This window comes from Lonchura striata, chromosome 36 (genome assembly GCF_046129695.1).
Source record: "Lonchura striata isolate bLonStr1 chromosome 36, bLonStr1.mat, whole genome shotgun sequence".
Lineage (NCBI taxonomy): Eukaryota > Metazoa > Chordata > Aves > Passeriformes > Estrildidae > Lonchura > Lonchura striata.
In genome coordinates this window covers 1,190,064-1,205,522 of record NC_134638.1, presented here as the reverse complement: position 1 = coordinate 1,205,522, position 15,459 = coordinate 1,190,064, and the positions used below count along the sequence as shown (strand labels likewise).

General features: G+C 44.9%; 1 protein-coding gene across 2 annotated transcripts in view; it reads left to right on the top strand.

Annotated features, from left to right (window-relative positions):
• The window catches only part of FLNA (filamin A), a 96,889-nt gene that overhangs the window by 77,571 nt on the left and 3,859 nt on the right, over positions 1 to 15,459 (top strand). For both annotated transcript variants that reach the window (XM_077789743.1, XM_077789744.1), the window contains 4 exons: positions 17 to 154; positions 4,623 to 4,738; positions 11,629 to 11,761; positions 13,681 to 13,857. In XM_077789743.1, the coding sequence (XP_077645869.1) occupies positions 17 to 154; positions 4,623 to 4,738; positions 11,629 to 11,761; positions 13,681 to 13,857 (564 nt within the window). The remainder of the gene's footprint in view (positions 1 to 16; positions 155 to 4,622; positions 4,739 to 11,628; positions 11,762 to 13,680; positions 13,858 to 15,459) is intronic.

Sequence of the window (15,459 nt, the reverse complement as noted above, 5' to 3'; positions counted from 1 at the left end):
TTTTCCCCCTCCCCAGCCGAGTTCAGCATCTGGACGCGCGAGGCCGGCGCCGGGGGTCTCTCCATCGCCGTCGAGGGTCCCAGCAAGGCCGAGATCGCCTTCGAGGACCACAAGGACGGTTCCTGCGGCGTCTCCTACGTGGTGCAGGAGCCCGGTCGGTTTTTGGGGTTTTTTGGGGGTTTTTGGGGGGGTTTTGGGGGGTTTTAGGATTTTTGGGGTGGGATTTTTAGGATCTTTGCCCTGACCCCACAGGTGACCACGAGGTGTCGGTGAAGTTCAACGACAAGCACATCCCCGAGAGAGGGGACATAGCTGAGTCTCAGGAGTTTTTGGGGTGGGATTTTTGGGATTTTTGGGATTTTTGGGATGAGATTTTCTTTGCCCTGACCCCGCAGGTGACTACGAGGTGTCGGTGAAGTTCAACAACGAGCACATCCCCAAGAGAGGGGACATAGCTGAGTCTCAGGAGTTTTTGGGGTGGGATTTTTAGGATTTTTAGAATTTTAGGATTTTTTGGGGTGGGATTTTTGGGATTTTTAGGATTTTTTGGGATGGGATTTTTGGGGTCACACCCCTGCCCTGGCCCCAAACCCCTCGCTGGTGACCACGAGGTGTCGGTGAAGTTCAACGATGAGCACATCCCCAAGAGAGGGGACATAGCTGAGTCTCAGGAGTTTTTGGGGTGGAATTTTTGGGATTTTTGGGGTTTTTGGGATTTTTGGGATTTTTGGGATGAGATTTTCTTTGCCCTGACCCCGCAGGTGACTACGAGGTGTCGGTGAAGTTCAACGACGAGCACATCCCCGAGAGAGGGGACAGGGAGGGGACAATGAGGGGACATAGCTGAGTCTCAGGAGTTTTTGGGGTGGGATTTTTAGGATTTTTGGGATGGGGTTTTTGGAATGGTATTTTTGGGATTTTTAGGATTTTTGGGATGTAATTTTTAGTATTTTTGGGGTCACACCCCTGCCCTGACCCCAAACTCCTCGCTGGTGACCACGAGGTGTCGGTGAAGTTCAACGACGAGCACATCCCCAAGAGAGGGGACATAGCTGAGTCTCAGGAGTTTTTGGGGTGGGATTTTTGGGATTTTGGGGATTTTTGGGGTTTTTGGGGTGGGATTTTTGGGATTTTTGGGATTTTTAGGATTTTTGGGATGTAATTTTTGGGGTTTTTGGTGTCACACCCCTGCCCTGGCCCCAAACCCCTCCCAGGTGACCACGAGGTGTCGGTGAAGTTCAACGACAGCGCAGCCCCAGAGAGGGGACATAGCTGAGTCTCAGGAGTTTTTGGGGTGGAATTTTTGGGATTTTTAGGATTTTTGGGATTTTTGGGGTGGGATTTTTAGGATCTTTGCCCTGACCTCGCAGGTGACTACGAGGTGTCAGTGAAGTTCAACGACGAGCACATCCCCGAGAGAGGGGACAGGGAGGGGACAATGAGGGGACATAGCTGAGTCTCAGGAGATTTTGGGGTGGGATTTTTAGGATTTTTAGGATTTTTGGGATGGGATTTTTAGGATTTTTGGGATTTTTAGGAATTTTGGGATGGAATTTTTAGGATTTTTGCCCTGACCCCACACCCCGCTCAGGTGACCACGAGGTGTCGGTGAAGTTCAACGACGAGCACATCCCCGAGAGAGGGGACATAGCTGAGTCTCAGGAGTTTTTGGGGTGGGATTTTTGGGATTTTTAGGATTTTTGGGATGGGATTTTTAGGATCTTTGCCCTGACCCTGCAGGTGACTACGAGGTGTCGGTGAAGTTCAACGACGAGCACATCCCCGAGAGAGGGGACAGGGAGGGGACAATGAGGGGACATAGCTGAGTCTCAGGAGTTTTTGGGGTGGGATTTTTGGGATTTTTAGAATTTTAGGATTTTTTGGGATGGGATTTTTGGGATTTTTAGGATTTTTGGGATGGGATTTTTAGGATTTTTGGGGTCACACCCCTGCCCTGACCCCAAACCCCTCCCAGGTGACCACGAGGTATCGGTGAAGTTCAACGACGAGCACATCCCCAAGAGAGGGGACATAGCTGAGTCTCAGGAGTTTTTGGGATGGGATTTTTGGGATTTTTAGAATTTTAGGATTTTTTGGGATGGGATTTTTGGGATTTTTAGGATTTTTGGGATGGGATTTTTAGGATTTTTGGGGTCACACCCCTGCCCTGGCCCCAAACTCCTCGCTGGTGACCACGAGGTGTCGGTGAAGTTCAACGACGAGCACATCCCCGAGAGAGGGGACATAGCTGAGTCTCAGGAGTTTTTGGGGTGGAATTTTTTGGGTTTTTGGGGTTTTTGGGATTTTTGGGATTTTTGGGATGAGATTTTCTTTGCCCTGACCCCGCAGGTGACCACGAGGTGTCGGTGAAGTTCAACGACGAGCACATCCCCGAGAGAGGGGACATAGCTGAGTCTCAGGAGTTTTTGGGGTGGAATTTTTTGGGATTTTTAGGATTTTTGGGGTTTTTGGGATGGGATTTTTGGGGTGGGATTTTTAGGATTTTTGCCCTGACCCCGCAGGTGACTACGAGGTGTCGGTGAAGTTCAACGACGAGCACATCCCCAAGAGAGGGGACATAGCTGAGTCTCAGGAGTTTTTGGGGTGGGATTTTTAGGATTTTTGGGATGGGGTTTTTGGAATGGTATTTTTGGGATTTTTAGGATTTTTGGGATGTAATTTTTAGGATTTTTGGGGTCACACCCCTGCCCTGACCCCAAACTCCTCGCTGGTGACCACGAGGTGTCGGTGAAGTTCAACGACGAGCACATCCCCAAGAGAGGGGACATAGCTGAGTCTCAGGAGTTTTGGGGTGGAATTTTTTGGGATTTTTAGGATTTTTGGGGTTTTTGGGGTGGGATTTTTGGGATTTTTAGGATTTTTGGGATGGGATTTTTAGGATCTTTGCCCTGACCCCGCAGGTGACTACGAGGTGTCGGTGAAGTTCAACGACGAGCACATCCCCAAGAGAGGGGACAGGGAGGGGACAATGAGGGGACATAGCTGAGTCTCAGGAGTTTTTGGGGTGGGATTTTTGGGATTTTTGGGATTTTTGGGATTTTTGGGATTTTTAGGATCTTTGCCCTGACCCCGCAGGTGACCACGAGGTGTCGGTGAAGTTCAACGACGAGCACATCCCCAAGAGAGGGGACATAGCTGAGTCTCAGGAGTTTTTAGGGTGGGATTTTTGGTATTTTTAGGATTTTTGGGGTTTTTCGGATGGGATTTTTGGGATTTTTAGGATTTTTGGGATGGGATTTTTAGGATCTTTGCCCTGACCCCGCAGGTGACTACGAGGTGTCGGTGAAGTTCAACGACGAGCACATCCCCAAGAGAGGGGACAGGGAGGGGACAATGAGGGGACATAGCTGAGTCTCAGGAGATTTTGGGGTGGGATTTTTGGGATTTTTAGAATTTTAGGATTTTTTGGGATGGGATTTTTGGGATTTTAAGAATTTTTGGGATGTAATTTTTAGGATTTTTGGGGTCACACCCCTGCCCTGGCCCCAAACCCCTCACAGGTGACCACGAGGTGTCGGTGAAGTTCAACGACGAGCACATCCCCAAGAGAGGGGACATAGCTGAGTCTCAGGAGTTTTTGGGGTGGAATTTTTGGGATTTTTAGGATTTTTGGGGTTTTTGGGATGGGATTTTTGGGATTTTTGGGATTTTTGGGATTTTTAGGATCTTTGTCCTGACCCCGCAGGTGACTACGAGGTGTCGGTGAAGTTCAACAACGAGCACATCCCCAAGAGAGGGGACATAGCTGAGTCTCAGGAGTTTTTGGGGTGGGATTTTTGGGATTTTTGGGATTTTTGGGGTTTTTGGGATGGGATTTTTGGGATTTTTGGGATGGGATTTTTAGGATCTTTGCCCTGACCCCGCAGGTGACTACGAGGTGTCGGTGAAGTTCAACGACGAGCACATCCCCAAGAGAGGGGACATAGCTGAGTCTCAGGAGTTTTTGGGGTGGGATTTTTAGGATTTTTAGAATTTTAGGATTTTTTGGGATGGGATTTTTGGGATTTTTAGGATTTTTAGGGTCACACCCCTGCCCTGGCGCCAAACTCCTCGCTGGTGACCACGAGGTGTCGGTGAAGTTCAACGACGAGCACATCCCCAAGAGAGGGGACATAGCTGAGTCTCAGGAGTTTTTGGGGTGGGATTTTTGGGATTTTTGGGATGGGGTTTTTGGAATGGTATTTTTGGGATTTTTAGGATTTTTGGGATGGGATTTTTAGGATTTTTGGGGTCACACCCCTGCCCTGACCCCAATCTCCTCGCTGGTGACCACGAGGTATCGGTGAAGTTCAACGACGAGCACATCCCCGAGAGAGGGGACATAGCTGAGTCTCAGGAGTTTTTGGGATGGGATTTTTGGGATTTTTGGGATTTTTGGGATTTTTGGGATTTTTAGGATCTTTGCCCTGACCCCGCAGGTGACTACGAGGTGTCGGTGAAGTTCAACGACGAGCACATCCCCGAGAGAGGGGACAGGGAGGGGACAATGAGGGGACATAGCTGAGTCTCAGGAGTTTTTGGGGTGGAATTTTTGGGATTTTTGGGATTTTTGGGATTTTTGGGATTTTTGGGATGAGATTTTCTTTGCCCTGACCCCGCAGGTGACTACGAGGTGTCGGTGAAGTTCAACGACGAGCACATCCCCGAGAGCCCCTTCGTGGTGACGGCGGCGGCTCCCAGCGACGCCGCGCGGCGCCTCACTGTTTCTAGCCTTCAGGTGAGGCACCTGGAGACCCCAAAATCCCCAAAAAACGCCCCAAAAATCTCCACAGAAACCCCCCGAGCCACCAGGGGCCCGGCCAGCGCAGCCCCCCGGGCCTGGGGCGGGACTTGTGGGGTTTAGCAGAATTTAGGGTTTTTAGCAGAATTTCGGGTTTTAGCAGAATTTCAGGTTTTAATCAGAATTTCAGGATTTTAGCAGAATTTCAGGTTTTTAGCAGAATTTAGGATTTTAGCAGAATTTCAGGTTTTAGCAGAATTTCGGGGTTTAGCAGAATTCAGGGTTTTATTCAGAATTTCAGGTTTTAATCAGAATTTAGGATTTTAGCAGAATTCAGGGTTTTAGCAGAATTTCGGGGTTTTTAGCAAAATTTAGGTCTTTAGCAGAATTTCAGATTTTAGCAGAATTTATGGTTTTAATCAGAATTTCAGGTTTTTAGCAGAATTTCGGGTTTTAGCAGAATTTCGGTTTTTAGCAGAATTTGGGATTTCAGCAGAATTTGGGTTTTAATCAGAATTAGGGATTTAATCAGAATTCAGGTTTTCAGCAGAATTTGGGATTTAATCAGAATTCAGGTTTTCAGCAGAATTTGGGATTTAATCAGAATTCAGGTTTTCAGCAGAATTTGGGATTTAATCAGAATTCAGGGTTTCGGCAGGTTTCGGGGTTTTAATCAGAATTTAAGGTTTTAATCAGAATTTGGGATTTCATCAGAATTCAGGGTTTCAGCAGGTTTCGGGGTTTTTAATCAGAATTCAGTTTTTTATCAGAATTCAGTTTTTAATCAGAAGTCAGTTTTTTAGCAGAATTCAGTTTTTAATCAGAATTGAGGTTTTGAGCAGGTTTCAGGGTTTTTAATCAGAATTCAAGTTTTTATCAGAATTCAGTTTTTTATCAGAATTGAGGTTTTGAGCAGGTTTCGGGGTTTTTTATCAGAATTCAGTTTTTAATCAGAATTCAGTTTTTAATCAGAATTGAGGGTTTGAGCAGGTTTCGGGATTTTTAATCAAAATTCAGGATTTAATCAGAATTCAGTTTTTAATCAGAATTCAGGTTTTAATCAGAATTGAGGTTTTAATCAGAATTGAGGTTTTGAGCAGGTTTCGGGGTTTTTAATCAGAATTCAGGTTTTTTAGCAGAATTCAGTTTTTAATCAGAATTCAGGATTTAATCAGAATTCAGGTTTTAATCAGAATTCAGGTTTTAATCAGAATTCAGGTTTTTTAGCAGAATTCAGGTTTTCAGCAGAATTCAGTTTTTCAGCAGAATTTAGCAGAGTTCAGGTTTCGGGGTTTTTAATCAGAATTCAGTTTTTCTCAGAATTCAGTTTTTCTCAGAATTCAGTTTTTCTCAGAATTCAGTTTTTCTCAGAATTCAGTTTTCAGCAGAATTTAGCGGGTTCAGGTTTCGGGGTTTTTAATCAGAATTCAGTTTTTTCTCAGAATTCAGTTTTTCATCAGAATTCAGTTTTTCTCAGAATTCAGTTTTCAGCAGAATTTAGCAGGGTTCAGGTTTCGGGGTTTTAATCAGAATTCAGTTTTTAATCAGAATTCAGTTTTTAATCAGAATTCAGTTTTTCTCAGAATTCAGTTTTTATCAGAATTCAGTTTTTCTCAGAATTCAGTTTTTAATCAGAATTCAGGTTTTTCTCAGAATTCAGTTTTTCTCAGAATTCAGTTTTTCTCAGAATTCAGTTTTTATCAGAATTAATCAGAATTCAGTTTTTATCAGAATTCAGTTTTTTATCAGAATTTACCAGAATTCAGTTTTTCTCAGAATTCAGTTTTTTACCAGAATTCAGTTTTTCTCAGAATTCAGTTTTTACCAGAATTTAGTGTTTCTCAGAATTCAGTTTTTATCAGAATTCAGTTTTTATCAGAATTAATCAGAATTCAGTTTTTTCTCAGAATTCAGTTTTTCCCAGAATTCAGTTTTTCTCAGAATTCAGTTTTTCTCAGAATTCAGTTTTTATCAGAATTCAGTTTTTTATCAGAATTTACCAGAATTCAGTTTTTCTCAGAATTCAGTTTTTACCAGAATTCAGTTTTTCTCAGAATTTAGTTTTTCTCAGAATTCAGTGTTTCTCAGAATTCAGTTTTTCTCAGAATTCAGTTTTTATCAGAATTAATCAGAATTCAGTTTTTCTCAGAATTCAGTTTTTCTCAGAATTCAGTTTTTCTCAGAATTCAGTTTTTAATCAGAATTCAGTGTTTCTCAGAATTCAGTTTTTATCAGAATTTACCAGAATTCAGTTTTTATCAGAATTTACCAGAATTCAGTTTTTATCAGAATTTACCAGAATTCAGTGTTTCTCAGAATTCAGTTTTTCTCAGAATTCAGTTTTTCTCAGAATTCAGTTTTTCTCAGAATTTACCAGAATTCAGTTTTTCTCAGAATTCAGTTTTTTATCAGAATTTCTCAGAATTCAGTGTTTCTCAGACTTTAGCACGTTCAGGTTCGGGGTCCCTGCGCTGGCCCAGCCCCCCGGGGGTCCCGGGGTCTCTCTCGTGTCTCTGATAAAGGCTTTGAACAGGGGGGGGCCGGGGGGGGTGGCGGCTCCCAACGGCCCCAAAAATCCCCAAAAAACCCCAAAAATCCCCAAAATCGGGGCCGGGGCCGCCGCTGGCTCCCGTCACCCCCCCCCCGCCCCCCAAGGTAAGTGGGGGCCGGGGGGGACCCCAAAATCTCCCCCCACCCCTTGGGGGACCCTCAAACCCCGCCCCCAAATTGGGATTTTTTGGGAGATCCCCAAAAAAAAAAAATTTGGGGATTTTGGGGTTTGGGGCTCCCCCCAGGGGTTTTTTTTTTTTTTTTAAACAATTCCTCCCAAAAAATAGTTTTGGGGTTTGGGGATTTTCCAATCCCCCCCCCCAAAAAAAAATTATTGGGGGGTGGTTTTATGGGGGTTCTTCCACCCCAAATTTTTGGGGTGGGAATTTGGGATTTTCCAATTTTCCCAGAATTTTTGGGATGAGGTTTTGGGATTTTCCAACCCCTCCCAAAAATTTTTAGGGGGAGGTTTTATGGGGGTTCTCCCTCCCAAAATTTTTGGCTTTGGGATCTTCCAATTCTCCCAAAATTTTTGGGATGAGGTTTTGGGATTTTCCAATTCTCCCAAAAGTTTTGGGATGAAGTTTTGGGATTTTCCAATTCTCCCAAAATTTTTGGGATGAGGTTTTGGGATTTTCCAGCCCCCTCCCAAAATTTTTGGTTTTGGGATTTTCCAGCCCCCTCCCAAAATTTTTGGCAGGAGGTTTTGGGATTTTCCAATTCTCCCAAAAGTTTTGGGATGAGGTTTTGGGATTTTCCAACCCCTCCCAAAATTTTTTTTTGGGGTGAGTTTTTTGGGGGGTTTCTCCCACCCAAAATTTTTGGGGTGGGAATTTGGGATTTTCCAATTTTCCCAGAATTTTTGGGATGAGGTTTTGGGATTTTCCAGCCCCCTCCCAAAATTTTTGGCAGGAGGTTTTGGGATTTTCCAATTCTCCCAAAATTTTTGGGATGAGCTTTTGGGATTTTCCAACCCCTCCCAATAATTTTTTGGGGTGAGGTTTTTGGGGGGGAGTTCTCCTACCCAAAAATATTTGGGGTGGGAATTTGGGATTTTCCAATTTTCCCAGAATTTTTGGGGTGAGGTTTTGGGATTTTCCAACCCCTCCCAAAAATTTTTAGGGGGAGGTTTTATGGGGGTTCTCCCTCCCAAAATTTTTGGCTTTGGGATCTTCCAATTCTCCCAAAATTTTTGGGATGAGGTTTTGGGATTTTCCAGCCCCCTCCCAAAATTTTTGGTTTTGGGATTTTCCAGCCCCCCAAAAATTCTTGGGGGGAGGTTTTGGGATTTTCCAATTCTCCCAAAAGTTTTGGGATGAGGTTTTGGGATTTTCCAACCCCTCCCAATAATTTTTTGGGGTGAGGTTTTTTGGGGGGGGGTTCTCCTACCCAAAAATATTTGGGGTGGGAATTTGGGATTTTCCAATTTTCCCAGAATTTTTGGGATGAGGTTTTGGGATTTTCCAGCCCCCCAAAAATTCTTGGGATGAGGTTTTGGGATTTTCCAATTCTCCCAAAATTTTTGGGATGAGGTTTTGGGATTTTCCAACCCCTCCCAAAATTTTTTTTTGGGGTGAGGTTTTTGGGGGGTTTCTCCCACCCCAAATTTTTGGGGTGGGAATTTGGGGTTTTCCAAGTTTCCCAGAATTTTTTGGGATGAGGTTTTGGGATTTTCCAACCCCTCCCAAAAATTTTTAGGGGGAGGTTTTATGGGGGTTCTCCCTCCCAAAATTTTTGGCTTTGGGATCTTCCAATTCTCCCAAAATTTTTGGGATGAGGTTTTGGGATTTTCCAGCCCCCTCCCAAAATTTTTGGTTTTGGGATTTTCCAGCCCCCCAAAAATTCTTGGGGGGAGGTTTTGGGATTTTCCAATTCTCCCAAAAGTTTTGGGATGAGGTTTTGGGATTTTCTAACCCCCCCAAAAAATTTTTGGGGTGAGGTTTTTGGGGGGAGTTCTCCTACCCAAAAATATTTGGGGTGGGAATTTGGGATTTTCCAATTTTCCCAGAATTTTTGGGATGAGATTTTGGGATTTTCCAATTTTCCCAGAATTTTTGGGATGAGGTTTTGGGATTTTCCAGCTCCCCCAAAAATTTTTGGGGGGAGGTTTTGGGATTTTCCAATTCTCCCAAAATTTTTGGGATGAGGTTTTGGGATTTTCCAGCTCCCCCAAAAATTCTTGGGATGAGGTTTTGGGATTTTCCAATTCTCCCAAAATTTTTGGGATGAGGTTTTGGGATTTTCCAACCCCTCCCAGAATTTTTTTTTGGGGTGAGGTTTTTGGGGGGTTTCTCCCACCCAAAATTTTTGGGGTGGGAATTTGGGATTTTCCAATTCTCCCAGAATTTTTGGGATGAGGTTTTGAGATTTTCCAGCCCCCCAAAAATTTTTGGCAGGAGGTTTTGGGATTTTCCAATTCTCCCAGAATTTTTGGGGGGAGGTTTTGGAATTTTCCAATTCTCCCAAAAGTTTTGGGATGAGGTTTTGGGATTTTCCATCCCCCCAAAAATTTTTGGGGGCAGGTTTTGGGATTTTCCAATCCTCCCAAAATTTTTGGGATGAGATTTTGGGATTTTCCAATTCTCCCAGAATTTTTGGGATGAGGTTTTGGGATTTTCCAATTCTCCCAGAATTTTTGGGGGCAGGTTTTGGGATTTTCCAATCCTCCCAGAATTTTTGGGATGAGATTTTGGGATTTTCCAATCCTCCCAGAATTTTTGGGGGGAGGTTTTGGGATTTTCCAACCCCCCCAAAATTTTTGGGATGAAGATTTGGCCTGGTTCTGCCCCACCTGGGATTTTTGGGGGGAGGATTTTGGGCTCTCCCCTCCCCAAATTGAATTTTTGGGGTTTTTTTTTACCGTTTTGGGCATTTTTGGGGTGAAAATTTGGGGGTTCCACCTGAACAAACCCAAACATATCCCACCCCCACCCCAAAATTTTGGGGTTTGGTTTCTTGGGGACCCCAAAATCTCCCAGATTTGGGGTCAAGTCTGTGGGTTTGGGTTTTTGGGGATTTTTTTGGGGCTTTTTTGGGAATTTTTTTACCTGATTTTGGCATTTTGGGGGGATTTTTTTGCTTTTTTGGTGATTTTTTGAGCTTTTTTGGGGGATTTTTGGGGCTTTTTTGGGATTTTTGGTTTTTTTGGGGAGTTTTTTTTGGCTTTTTGCGAGCTTTTTTGGGGAGGGGGTGGGAATATTTTTGGGGTTTTTTTGTGAGGGGTTATTTTGGGTTTTTCTTGTTTTTTGGGGTTTCTTTGTGTTTTTTTTAGGGTTTTTGGTTTTTTTAAAGTTCTTTTTATTTTTGTGGGATTTCTTTTGGATTTTTGGGGGCATTTTTGGGGAGGTTTTTTCAGGGGTTTTTATTCCTTTATTTTGGGAGGTTTTGGGTTAGTTTTGGTTTTTATGGGGGTTTATTTTGGGGTTTTTGTGGCGTTTTTGGGAGAGTTTTTTTTGGTTTTGTTTCTTTGGGGTTTTTTGAGGTTTATTTTGTGGTTTTTGGGGGGTTTTGGGGTGGGTTTTTTTGGGGGGGTTCTTTGGGTTATTGTAGTTTTTATCTCTGTCTTTGTCTTTTCTTTGAATTTTTTTTTATTTTTCCCCCTTTCTTTGGGGTTCTTTTGGATTTTGGGGACTTCTTTAGGGTTGTTTTTTGGTTTTTGTTGCTTTTTTCCCTTTCTTTGGGGAATTTCTTTGGGATTTTTTTCTTGCTTTTTCCCTTTGTGCTCCTTTTGCAATTTGGGCATTTCCTTTGGGATTCTCTTTGCATTTTCATTCTTTTTTCCTCTTTATTTCCGATTCTTTTTATTTTTTAGTTGATTTTTTTTGCTTTTTTCTCCTTTTTTTCCTCTTTATTTCAGATTCTTTTTATTTTTTAGTTGATTTTTTTGCCTTTTTTCTCCTTTTTTTCCTCTTTATTTCCGATTCTTTCTATTTTTTAGTTGATTTTTTTTGTTTTTTTTCTCCTTTTTTTTCCTCTTTATTTCAGATCCTTTTTATTTTTTAGTTGATTTTTTTTGCTTTTTTTCTCAATTTTTTTTTCCTCTTTCTTTCAGGTCCTTTTTATTTTTTAGTTGATTTTTTTTGCTTTTTTTCTCCTTTTTTTTCCTCTTTCTTTCAGATCCTTTTTATTTTTTAGTTGATTTTTTTTTGCTTTTTTCCTCCTTTTTTTCCTCTTTCTTTGCCTTTTTCCTCCATTTCCTTCACCATTTCCCCAATTCCCCAAACCCCAACCCCATTTTGGCTTCCCCCGCTTGGGGTGGGGGGGTTTTTGGGGGATCCCAGCCCCGTTTTTGGGGTTTTTTTTGGGGTTTTTGGGGTGTCTGACCCGTGTCCCCCCAGGAGTCGGGGCTGAAGGTTCACCAGCCCGCCTCGTTCGCCGTCAGCCTCAACGGGGCTCGGGGGGCCCTGGACGCCAAAGTGCACAGCCCCTCGGGGGCCCTGGAGGAGTGCCACATCTCCGAGGTCACCCCAGGTGAGGGACACCCCAAAACCTGGGCTTCACCCCAAAAATCCCCCAAAAAACGGGGCGTTCCTACGAAAATCCACAAATCCTGCACCAAAATCGGGAAATTCCACCCCAAAATCGGCAAATCTCACCCCAGAATCTGCCCAGTTCCCACCCCATGGGTGGTGCCACATCTCCGAGGTCACCCCAGGTGAGGGACACCCCAAAAATCCCCCAAAAAACAGGGTGTTTCTACGAAAATCCACAAATCCTGCACCAAAATCGGCAAATTCTGCCCCAAAATTGGCAAATTCTGCCCCAAAATCTGCAAATCTCACCCCAGAATCTGCCCAGTTTCCACACCCAGGGATGGTGTCACAGCCCTGGGGTCATCAGGGGTGAGGGACACCCCAAAACCTGGGCTTCACCCCAAAAATCCCCCAAAAAACGGGGCGTTCCTACGAAAATCTGCAAATTCTAGCCCAAAATTGGGAAATTCCACCCCAAAATCGGCAAATCTCACCCCAGAATCTGCCCAGTTCCCACCCCCTGGGTGGTGCCACATCTCCGAGGTCACCCCAGGTGAGGGACACCCCAAAATCTGGGGGTCACCCCAAAAATCCCCCAAAAAATGGGGCGTTCCTACAAAAATCCGCAAATTCCAGCCCAAAATCAGCAAATTCTAGCCCGAAATCGGCAAATCTCACCCCAGAATCTGCCCAGTTTCCACACCCAGGGATGGTGCCACATCTCCGAGGTCACCCCAGGTGAGGGACACCCCAAAATCTGGGGTTCACCCCAAAAATCCCCCAAAAAACGGGGCGTTCCTACAAAAATCCGCAAATTCTAGCCCAAAATCAGCAAATTCCACCCCAAAAATCCGCTCTGTTCCCATAAAAATGGGGGCTCAGGGATGGTTTTGGGGTCTCAGGGATGATTTTGGACTCCGTTTTCCCAGACAAATACGCCCACAGGAATTTGGGATTTCTGGAATTTCCGCGTTAAGTTTGGGATCTCAGGGATAATTTTGGAATCCCTTTCCCCAGACAAATACACCGTGCGCTTCATCCCATGAAAATTTGGGATTTCTGGAATTTCAGGGATGATTTTGGGGTCTAAGGGACAATTTTGGAATCCATTTTCCCAGACAAATGCACCCACAGGAATTTGGGATTTCTGGAATTTCAGGGATGATTTTGGGGTCTAAGGGACAATTTTGGAATCCATTTTCCCAGACAAATGCACCCACAGGAATTTGGGATTTCTGGAATTTCAGGGACAATTTTGGTGTCTCAGTGACAATTTTTGGCCCCCTTTTCCCAAACAAATATGCCGTGTGCTTCATCCCATGAAAATTTGGGATTTCTGGAATTTCAGGGATGATTTTGGGCTCTCAGGGACAATTTTGGAATCCATTTTCCCAGACAAATGCACCCACAGGAATTTGGGATTTCTGGAATTTCAGGGATGATTTTGGGGTCTCAGTGACAATTTTGGAATCCCTTTTCCCAGACAAATATGCTGTGTGCTTCATCCCATGGGAATTTGGGATTTCTGGAATTTCAGGGACAATTTTGGTATCTCAGTCACAATTTTGGGCTCCCTTTTCCCAGACAAATAATCCGTGCACTTCATCCCATGAAAATTTGGGATTTCTGGAATTTCAGGGATAATTTTGGGGTTTCAGGGACAGTTTTGGGGTCCTGTTTTCCCCAGGTGAATACACCCAGAGAAATTTGGGATCTCTGGAATTTCAGCGTTAATTTTGGGGTTTCAGGAATTATTTTGGAGTCTCAGAGATGATTTTGGGCTCCCTTTTCCCCAGACAAATACGCCATGAGCTTCATCCCACAGGAATTTGGGATTTCTGGAATTTCAGCGATGATTTTGGGGTCTCAGGGACAATTTTGGTGTCTCAGTGACAATTTTGGGCTCCCTTTTCCCAGACAAATACGCCGTGCGCTTCATCCCGCGGGAGAACGGCGTCTACTCCATCGACGTGAAGTTCGAGGGCTCCCACATCCCCGGGAGCCCCTTCAAGGTCCGGGTGGGGGAGCCAGGCCAGGCCGGGGATCCGGGCCTGGTCTCGGCCTACGGGCCCGGCCTGGAGGGCGGCACCACCGGTACGGAATTTTGGGGGAAAAAATGGGAAATTTGGGGAAAAAAAGGGAATTAAAGGGGTGAGGGAGTGTGGGGAGCAGAGCAGATGTGGAATTTTTGGGAAAAAATGGGAATTTTTGGGAAAAAGATGGGAATTTGGGAGGGATCCGGGCCTGGTCTCGGCCTACAAGGGCCGGCCTGGAGGGTGGCACCCCAGGTACGGAATTTTGGGGGAAAAAATGGGAAATCTGGGGAAAAAAAGGGAATTAAAGGGGTGAGGGAGTGTGGGAAGCAGAGCAGATGTGGAATTTTTGGGAAAAAATGGGAATTTTTGGGAAAAAGATGGGGATTTGGGAGGGATCCGGGCCTGGTCTCGGCCTACAAGGCCCGGCCTGGAGGGCGGCACCACCGGTATGGAATTTTGGGGGAAAAAATGGGAAATTTGGGGGAAAAATCGGAATTAAAGGGGTGAAGGAGTGTGGGGAGCAGAGCAGATGTGGAATTTTTGGGAAAAAAATGGGAATTTTTGGGAAAAAGATGGGGATTTGGGAGGGATCCGGGCCTGGTCTCGCCCTACAAGGCCTGGCCTGGAGGGCAGCACCACAGGTACGGAATTTTGGGGGAAAAAATGGGAAATCTGGGGAAAAAAAGGGAATTAAAGGGGTGAGGGAGTGTGGGAAGCAGAGCAGATGTGGAATTTTTGGGAAAAAATGGGAATTTTTGGGAAAAAGATGGGAATTTGGGAGGGATCCGGGCCTGGTCTCGGCCTACAAGGCCCGGCCTGGAGGGTGGCACCCCAGGTACGGAATTTTGGGGGAAAAAATGGGAAATTTGGGGGAAAAATCGGAATTAAAGGGGTGAAGGAGTGTGGGGAGCAGAGCAGATGTGGAATTTTTGGGAAAAAATGGGAGTTTTTGGGGAAAAAGATGGGAATTTGGGAGGGATCTGGAGGATCCGGGCCTGGTCTCGGCCTACAAGGCCTGGCCTGGAGGGCAGCACCACAGGTACGGAATTTTGGGGGAGAAAATGGGAAATTTGGGAAAAAAATCCAAATTTGGGAGGTTACGGGGCTGGGGGAACTGCAGGTACTGAGAATTTGGGGGAAAAAGTGGGAATTTTGGAGAAAAAATCCAAATTTGGGAGGGATCTGGAGGATTCGGGCCTGGTCTCGGCCTACAAGGCCTGGCCTGGGGGGCGGCACCACAGGTACGGAATTTTGGGGGGGGAAAATTGGAAATTTGGTGAAAAAATCGGAATTTGGGAAGTTATGGGGCTGGGGCCACTACAGGTACCAAGAATTTGGGGGAAAAAATGGGAATTTTTGGGAAAAAAAATGGGAATTTGGGAGGGATCCAGGCCTGGTCTGGGCCTACGGGCTCGGCCTGGAGGGTGGCACCACAGGTACGGAATTTGGGGGTAAAAAATGGGAAATTTGGGAACAAAATGAGCATTTGGGGGTTCTCAGTGGGGTCTGACTTTGGGATTTGGGGATATTTTATGGTGGGATTTTGGGGTCTGGATGAACCCCATGGAATTTGGGGGTTCTCAACGAGATTCCCATGGAATTTGGAGTTTCTCAGTGAGGTTCCCATGGAATTTGGGGGTTCTCAATGAGGTTCCTATGG